General features: G+C 48.0%; 1 protein-coding gene across 2 annotated transcripts in view; it reads left to right on the top strand.

Moving 5' to 3' along the window:
• The first annotated feature begins 299 nt into the window (after positions 1-299).
• Positions 300-8,961, top strand: part of dab2ipb (DAB2 interacting protein b) — a 246,587-nt gene continuing 237,925 nt past the window's right edge. The window contains exon 1 of one of the 2 annotated variants that reach the window (XM_090227118.1): positions 300-461. In XM_090227118.1, coding sequence (XP_090083244.1) covers positions 419-461 — 43 coding nt within the window. In that variant the 5' untranslated portion in view covers positions 300-418. The remainder of the gene's footprint in view (positions 462-8,961) is intronic. The other variant, XM_090227120.1, reaches the window with a different exon arrangement.

Raw genomic sequence — 8,961 nt, 5'->3', positions numbered from 1 at the left:
TTTCCCTTTGAAGTTCAAGGAGTTCTAGCACAAACACACTGTCACACGCCTTCCGAATGCACTGTACATACCATGGAATGGTATCCCTTCTCCCAGTCCCTTTAGAGCAGGGATGGGCAACTTTGAGGTGGGTTGGGGCCCCACAAAGTCTGAACTCATCATGAGGGGGCTGCAGTGGCACATCCATACCCACACATGCAGTCATAGCTGGCCGTGGCTATCTCTGTCATTTTGATGTTCCACAAAAAAAAGTGACACTGTATCTTTAAGATCAGAAAGCGAGAGAGAAAGAGAGAGAAAGAGAGAGAGAGAGCAGAGTGTACGTAGCATACGGAGACATTAGCAGAGCTCTCTATCTGCCCTGGGCTACCACATGTGTCTGTTACTGTAACCCCCAACCACCCTGTAAAGGACCAACATGGAGCCAGACACCAGCACAACACAACACGAGGGACACACTGGTAAGTAAGTGTGTGTGTGTGTGTGTGTGTGTGTGTGTGTGTGTGTGTGTGTGTGTGTGTGTGTGTGTGTGTGTGTGTGTGTGTGTGTGTGTGTGTGTGTGTGTGTGTGTGTGTGTGTGTGTGTGTGTGTGTGTGTGTGTGTGTGTGTGTGTGTGTGTGCGTGCAAGACAGAGAGATGGGAGTGAGCGAACGAATGAGAGCGAGAGAGAGAGAGAGAAGTGAGGAGGTGACGGAGTTACAGGGGACAAGGTTGAGAGGCCAGTCAGGTGAGTTTCTCTCTCTGTTAGCCCATGAGTCTCTGGGCATTTATTTCCTCTACCTCCCTGGCTGCCTGGTGAACTGAAACGGACAGGTGCGAGGGAGGGAGAGAGGAAGAGAGCGAGATAGAGAGGATATTGATGTGACGAGACTTTAACAAGCTGTTGCAGTTCAAGATGTCTCCCTTAGTTTTGTCTGTCTTTCAGATGGGATCTGATGTCACTGTTACAGTACATTATTACTCTCCATTGTGTTGCTGTGTATCTGTGGGGGTAAAATAAAGTTTGATTTCTCACTTGAAATGTCCAGGGAAAAGCAAGAGTGGATGCTCCCCAAAATGGTGGGTGAGGTGCTGTCCTAACGGAATAGTAAACCTGTGTGTTTTATACCCATTAAATCATTAGAAGCACATTTAGTGTATGACTTTGTTTATTTTTTTTCATGAGCTCAAGTTGTATGAACAGAAGAGAAGGGAGGCGAGCCCGTTCTCTTTGCAGGCTGTGAGTCTGTGAGTGTGTCTTTTCTCTCCTGTGTTGTTGTTCTGAGAGAGAGCCTTGGTCTTGGCTTCTCTCTTCTCCTTTCTGTTCCCTTTGAGCAGCGCCCGGTGAACAGAATAATTTAGTGCGGCAGACGTGAGATCTCTGTAGGTGTACTGTTTCAGTTCAAAAGCACTACGTTAATTTGACAGTTATGTGAATCCCGATAACTGTGTGGGAGTTGGCGTGTGGGTGTACACGTGAGAGCGAGATGGAGAGCGAGACAAACAGAGAGAGGGAGAGAGGGAAAGAGAAAGACTGAGTTATGTACACAAATAAATCCAGGGGGATCTAAACTGTGCGAACTCAGTCAATGTGTTCTCTCTCTCTCTCACTCTCTCTCTCCCTCGCTCTCTCTCCCTCCCTCGCTTTTCCTTTCACTCCCTCATTCTTTCTCTCTGTTATTTTTAACCTGCTACACCAACGCCGGGACAGTTAAACTACAAAAAAATAAAAAATAAAAAAATAAAGTATGCTACATTATCAGGGCAAGACATTTTGTTTCTTTCTTTTCAGACCGTCTGTACAGCGTGCGTTGTAACTACCATGGTTTAATGCAGTGGAGGGTCTGCCGATGTTTTGGACACTTTTGGTGAAGATGTGCTTTGTCAGGAATGTGCTTTCTGTACCCATAAGTGTCTATATATTCATGACCTACAGTATGTGTGTGCATGCGTGTGCGTGTGTGTGTCCGCTTCTCAGCCCGCTCCTCTCCCCTGGAGGAATGTGGTTATGAGAATGAGTCAACTCAGTCTGCTTACTGGTTTACACAGTCTCCCAATACCACTGCAGCCAGCACTGTCCAGCCCTTCTCTCGCTCGTGGGCCAACAAGCCATAATAACAAGCCTCTCTTTTGGTTTTGTTCAGCCTAGCTGGCAGCCTAAACTTACTCCATGTGGTGAGGCCAGCTCTCACTTATAGTAGCAGCTGATCCATCCTGGCTGTTGGAAACTGCTATTCATCAACCCTATGAAGGAATAGATTAAATTAATGAATATTTTATTGTCCCTTGGGGAAATGTGTCTGTTAATGAGTGCTTCTTAATATCAACCTTTTTTGGGGGGCTTTTGGAAATGTGCACTTGTTGAGTTGAGGGAGATCTACACTAGGAAGCCGACTCTCAACTATGATTATGACCTGGGGTTTTACCTGGCCATTGACCACATGACCTAACAAGTACAAACTCCAGACCCATGGTTTGAAGCAGGTGGCCTGAGGTTGCCATCCGTAGAATAACTAAAGCAGCATCAGCAACACTTGACAACCCATCCCAACCACGCTCATGTTCTTCGATGCATTTACCTTTTGTGATTGCTTCGTACCTCACATGGTTTCTAGAGTGTTGGAAGGGACAGAGGCGAGTGTGGATCGGAGACTAATCTATGTTCGAATTTCTTCCTCACACCCCATTGATTGTGATCTATAATTTGGCATTTGTTTTAAGTATAAATGGGCTCCCACTGGTTTGGGAGCCTGGCGGTAATTTACTGGTTGAACCTTTGCTTTGCACCCTGCCAATGCCAGGGTCAGATGGGACACGATATGGTCGTGTACGAGTACAAACGCTTTAGAACTTCACTAACAGAGAGAGGCTAGGACAGAGAAAGCTGACATAGATGCTGAGAGAGAGAGAACAGGAAAGAAAGAGGAGAGAGAGAAAGGGGGTACAGGAGCATCAGGAGGAGTACATTCTTACAAAAAAAGGTTCAAAGTACAACCATACAAGGTTCTTCGGTTTGTCCCCATAGAGGAACCCTTTCTGGTTCTGGGTAGAACTTTTTGTAGACGGTTTTATTTACATTGGTCCCATGTTATATTTTTCCATACGCACAAAAAGCTTTCTCTCAAATTCTGTGCACAAATGTGTTTACATTCCTGTTAGTAAGTACTTCTCTTTTGCCAAGAAGGGGGTTCCCGATTGGCGCAGCAGTCTAAGGCACTGCATCTCAGCACTTGAGGTGTCACTACAGACACCCTGGTTCAGTTCCAGGCTGTATCACAACCGGCTGTGATTGGAAGTCCCATAGGGCGGTGCACAATTGGCCCAGCATCGTCCAGATTTGAACGGCATAGGCCGTCATTGTAAATAATAATTTGTTCTTAACTGACTTGCCTAGTTAAATCAAATAAGGTCATGTTTTGAGGGAGCATGCAATTGGCATGCTGACTGAAGGAAGGTCAACCAGAGCTGTTGCCAGAGAATTGAATGTTAATTCCTCTACCATAAGCCGCCACCAACATCGTTATAGAGAAATTAGCAGTACGTCCAACCGGCCTCACAACCAAAGACCACACGAAACCACACCAGTCTAGGAACTCCACATCTGACTTCATCACCTGCGGGATCGTCTGAGACCAGCCACCCGGACAGCTGATGAAACTGTCGGATGTCTCAACTGAAGAATATCTGCACAAACTGTCAGAAAATGTCACAGGGAAGCTCATCTGCGTGCTCGTCATGCTCACTAGGGTCTTGACTAGAATGCAGTTCGGCGTTGCAACTGCAAATGTTCACTTTTGATGGCCACTGGCACGCAGGAGAAGTGTGCTCTTCAGGGATGAATCCCGGTTTCAACTGTACCGGGCATGTGGCAGACAGCGTGTATTGCTTCGTGTGGGTGAGCGGTTTGCTGATGTCAACATTGTGAAAAGAGTGCCCCCTGGTGGCGGTGGGGTAGGAGCAGGCATAAGCTATGGACAACCAACACAATTGCATTTTATCAATGTCAAATTGAATGCGCAGAGATTCTTCCTAGAACCCTCTAAGAACAGTTCCACCAGCCTTATTAACCTTTAACCCCCGTAGGTCGATTTCCACTCCTCCGCAGAAATCGAATTAGCATTATAATAATAAAACAATCGCCCATGCAAATCTGTCAGTTTAAGCTAGAGATTTAAAAAAATGTTTGCATTGGATGCCATCTCAATCCACCTGTCGCACTTCCTCATAGGCGGACGCAATGGAAGGTGACAGATCTAGAGTGGTGTTTGTCAGATCATGAGAAACCTTGAAGATCGGTCTTCTCACATAATCGTCTGTAGCGCAGTGTTCTCCGTTTTGCTCTGCAACCCCCACAAGTGTATCGGGGCTCGTCTGAAGTCGGTACAGCCGATCTGCCAACCTCTGTCTGTAGCGTCCGAACAGTTTGGCTCTAGGATGCCCACAGGCCTCATCTGAAGGTCCCCTGGTACCAGTTGAAAAAACAAATGGAAGTATACAGTATATGGAGGCTGTTCAGTGCCAAACATAATGGGTTAAATACATGTAAAAAAATATATATATATATTAATTTTTCCTGATATCTCTCAGATATATGACAGACACAAACTTTCTTTCGATTTTTGTTTTTTTGGGGGGGGGGGACTCTCTGTTGTTCCATGTAGTGAATATATTATTTGTGTTACGGTTTTCTTCGGGTGAAAGAGAGTCGGACCAAAATGCAGCGTGGTATTCTTGAAACATGTTTAATGACGAAGAAAAACGAACAAAGCTCGGGACGTGGACCCCACTCCAACCAAGTCTTAGTCCCCTTGTAACGCGTCCTTAGATTGGCGACCCTCGCCGCCGACCTTGGCCTAATAACCCTCACCAAGGACCCCACTGGACTGAGGGGCAGCTCGGGATTGAGGTAGAAGCTCGGGACTGAGGGGAAGCTCGGGACTGAGGGGTAGATCGGCACTGAGGGGAAGCTCAGTACTGAGGGGAAGCCCAGTACTGAGAGGAAGCCCAGTACTGAGAGGAAGCCCAGTACTGAGAGGAAGCCCAGTACCGAGAGGAAGCCCAGTACTGAGAGGAAGCTCAGGCAGGTAGTTGGCTCTGGCAGATCCTGGCTAGCTGGTGGTTCTGGCAGATCCTGGCTGACTGGTGGTTCCGGCAGATCCTGGCTGACTGGCGGATCCTGGCTGAAAGGCGGATCTGGAAGATTCTGGCTGACTGGCGGCTCTGGCTGCTCCATGCAGACTGGCCACTCTGGCTGCTCCATGCAGACTGGCAGCTCTGGCTGCTCCATGCAGACTGGCAGCTCTGGCTGCTCCATGCAGACTGGCAGCTCTGGCTGCTCCATGCAGACTGGCAGCTCTGGCTGCTCCATGCAGACTGGCAGCTCTGGCTGCTCCATGCAGACTGGCAGCTCTGGCTGCTCCATGCAGACTGGCAGCTCCTTGCAGACTGGCAGTTCTATGCAGACTGGCAGTTCTATGAAGACTGGCAGTTCTCTGCAGACTGGCAGTTCTGAACAGGTGGGAGACTCCGGCAGCGCTGTAGAGGCGGAAGGCTCTGGAAGCGCTAAACAGGTGGAAGACTCCGACAGCGCTGGAGAGGCAGAAGGCTCTGACTGCGCTGAACAGGCGGGAGACTCCGGCAGCGCTGGAGAGGAAGAAGGCTCTGGCAGCGCTGGAGAGGCGGGAGACTCCGGCAGCGCTGGAGAGGAGGAAGGCTCTGGCAGCGCTGGAGAGGCGGGAGACTCCGGCAGCGCTGGAGAGGAGGAAGGCTCCGACAGCGCTGAACAGGCGGGAGACTCCGGCAGCGCTGGAGAGGAGGAAGGCTCTGGCAGCGCTGGACAGGCGAGGCGCACTGTAGGCCTGATGCGTGGTGCTGGCACTGGGCCGAGAACACGCACAGGAAGCCTGGTGCGGGGAGCTGCCACCGGAGGGCTGGTGTGTGGAGGTGGCACAGGATGGACCGGACTGTGAAGGCGTACTGGAGATCTTGAGAGCAGGGCTGGCACAGGACGTGTAAGGCTAGGGAGGTGCACAGGAGGCCTAGTGCGTGAGGCTGGCACAATGTTCACCATCCGACTAACACGCACCTCAGGACGAGTATGGAGCGCTGACCCAGGTGCCATCAAATCCCCGACACGCTCAGTCGGGCGAATTCCGTACCTAAAGCCCCAACACAGCAACTCCCTCATAACTCTCTCCTCCAATTTCCCCATTAACTCCTTCACAGTCTCTGCTTCGCTCACCTCCAACACAGGCTCTGGTTCTGGTCTCCTCCTTGGCTCCTCACGATAAACAGGGGGAGTTGGCTCAGGTCTGAACCCTGACTCTGCCACACTCTCCCTGAGCCCCCCCCCCCCCCCCCCAAGACATTTTTGGGGCTGACTCTCGGGCTTCCTTCCGCACCGCCGTGCTTGTTTCTCCAATTCCATTCTCCTATACCCCTCTTCGCACTGCTCCAGCGAATCCCAGGCGGGCTCCGACACTCTCCCTGGGTCGACCGCCCACCTGTCTATTTCCTCCCAAGTCGTGTACTCCAGACTTCGTAGCTCCTGCTGCCGCTGCCTGTCACCACGCCGCTTGGTCCTGTTGTGGTGGATGATTCTGTTACGGTTTTCTTCGGGTGAAAGAGAGTCGGACCAAAATGCAGCGTGGTATTCTTGAAACATGTTTAATGACGAAGAAAAACGAACAATACAAAAACAACAAACGGAATGTGAAAACCTATACAGCTTATCTGGTGACAACAAACACAGAGACAGGAACAATCACCCACGAAACACTCAAAGAATATGGCTGCCTAAATATGGCTCCCAATCAGAGACAACGATAAACACCTGCCTCTGATTGAGAACCAATTCAGACAGCCATAGACTAGGCTAGAGAACCCCACTAAGCCACAATCCCAATATCTACGAAAACCCCAAGACAAAACACACCACATAAATAAACCCATGTCACACCCTGGCCTGACCAAAATAATAAAGAAAACAAAAAATACTAAGACCAGGGCGTGACAATTTGTTGAGTTTGTATAGCCTAATAGCAGTAAGGCACAAAAAATAATAATTATAATAATTTCAAAAAAATATATACTGTTTGATACTTCAAGGCTTCAAGGGGTGTTAAAATTCTAAATCAAATAGAAAAAGTTTTATTGGTATGACCTTCTTAATACAATTCCATATAGCTTAGTAGAACCCCCCTCCCCCCTCGACTTAGACAGGGTTTAGACTCTTATGGGATAAAATTGTATTATTTATTACAATACATTACATATATCATAAGGCCTTTCTGTGAGGCCCTAGTTTACAGGCCACATCCGGCCTGCAAGTCACATTATGTTGGCTTGCAAAGTGATGTGTAATTCCTATTGGAATCCAGCCAGACTTAGTATATTCAACAAGTGGAATTGTTAGTCACCTGCAACCTGCATTCAGAATGACTGCCAGGGTAGGAAAAACTGAATATCTAGACTACCCCAATCATCTAAACTGGAACAACCATCTCAGTAACAATAAATCAGGTGCAATAAATCCAACAGATTGGATTAGCTTAGAAAACTGTATGTTGTGAATCTTTGTGTAGCATAAAACGAATCAACCAATCAATGGGCTTGTAACGGTTCTCTTGTTGTGAAGTAGAGGCGGACCAAAACGCAGCGTGGTGGTTGTTCATTGTATTTTAATGAAGACACTATACATGAACAAACTAACGAAAACAAGAAACGTGAGAACTCAAAACAGCCCTATCTGGTGCAAACACAAAGACAGGAACAATCACCCACAAACACACAGTGAAACCCAGGCTACCTAAGTATGATTCTCAATCAGAGACAACTAATGACACCTGCCTCTGATTGAGAACCATACTAGGCCGAAAACATAGAACTGCCCCACAACATAGAAAAACAAACATAGACTGCCCACCCAACTCACGCCCTGACCATACTAAATAAATACAACACAAAGGAAATAGAGGTCAGAACGTGACAGGGCTCCCGAGAGGTGCAGCGGTCTAAGGCACTTCATCTCAGTGCTAGAGGTGTCACTACAGACCCTGGTTTGATTCCAGGCTGAATCACAACTGGCCGTGATTGGGAGTCCCATAAGGCGGTGCATAATTGGCCCAGTGTCATCTGGGTTAGGGTTTAGCCGGGTTAGGCCGTCATTGTAAATAAGAATTTGTTCTTAACTGACTTGCCTAGTTAAATAAATAAAATAAAAATACAAAGTGTACATTCAGAAAATACAGGTATTACAGTAAAACAAACTCTTCAGAAAGTCTCCTTCCAATAGAGGATGCTGGGAAATATTATATATGGTTCTTGGTAGGACCATATCCTGCCGCAAAGAACACTTTCGGGAACACTCTTTTCTAAGATTGTAGGGTGGGGTAGGGAAACAAGGGCAGAGGGGTAGGGGTACGTAAGGGAGTAAACAAGGCATGGAGTGGGGTGGCGTGGACTCACTTGACTATTGTCTGTACTTTAATAGATGCATAAAGTCAGTCGAACTGGGTACGCTCATTCCCTACAGCATGTGAACTATAGTCTCTGAAACATTTCGACTAGCACACCTGCATGACTTTGTACAGAAGGAGATTGGGAGAGAGCTGGGTATGGAGACGTTGAGAGGAGAGAGAGGTTGAGAGGAGAGAGAGGTTGAGAGGAGAGAGAGGTTGACGAGAGAGAGAGGTTGAAAGACAAAAAGGGAGAGTGAAAAAACGTCAATCTGTGGCCTTCCTTCATTGACATGTAAATAGTGTTTTTTTGTCCTAGTTGAGGAGAGCTGAATTCCTCTGCTGGAGAAGGGAGCACAGGGAGGGGTGGAGAGCGAGGCGCAGGGGGACACTCACACCCCTGGGGGGTCACATTTTGTAAGGGAGTTAGGGAGGAGGACTGCACCACACTATTGCCGATTCACACTTATTAGTCAGTGAAACACTGGGGAAAAACAGACTCTCTCCATTTCTCTCGTTCCCTCTC

Source organism: Oncorhynchus mykiss, chromosome 29, assembly GCF_057628025.1.
Source record: "Oncorhynchus mykiss isolate SJ-2025 chromosome 29, ASM5762802v1, whole genome shotgun sequence".
Lineage (NCBI taxonomy): Eukaryota > Metazoa > Chordata > Actinopteri > Salmoniformes > Salmonidae > Oncorhynchus > Oncorhynchus mykiss.
The sequence above is the reverse complement of the archived record's forward strand: the minus strand, read 5'-3'. Positions and strand labels throughout refer to the sequence as shown.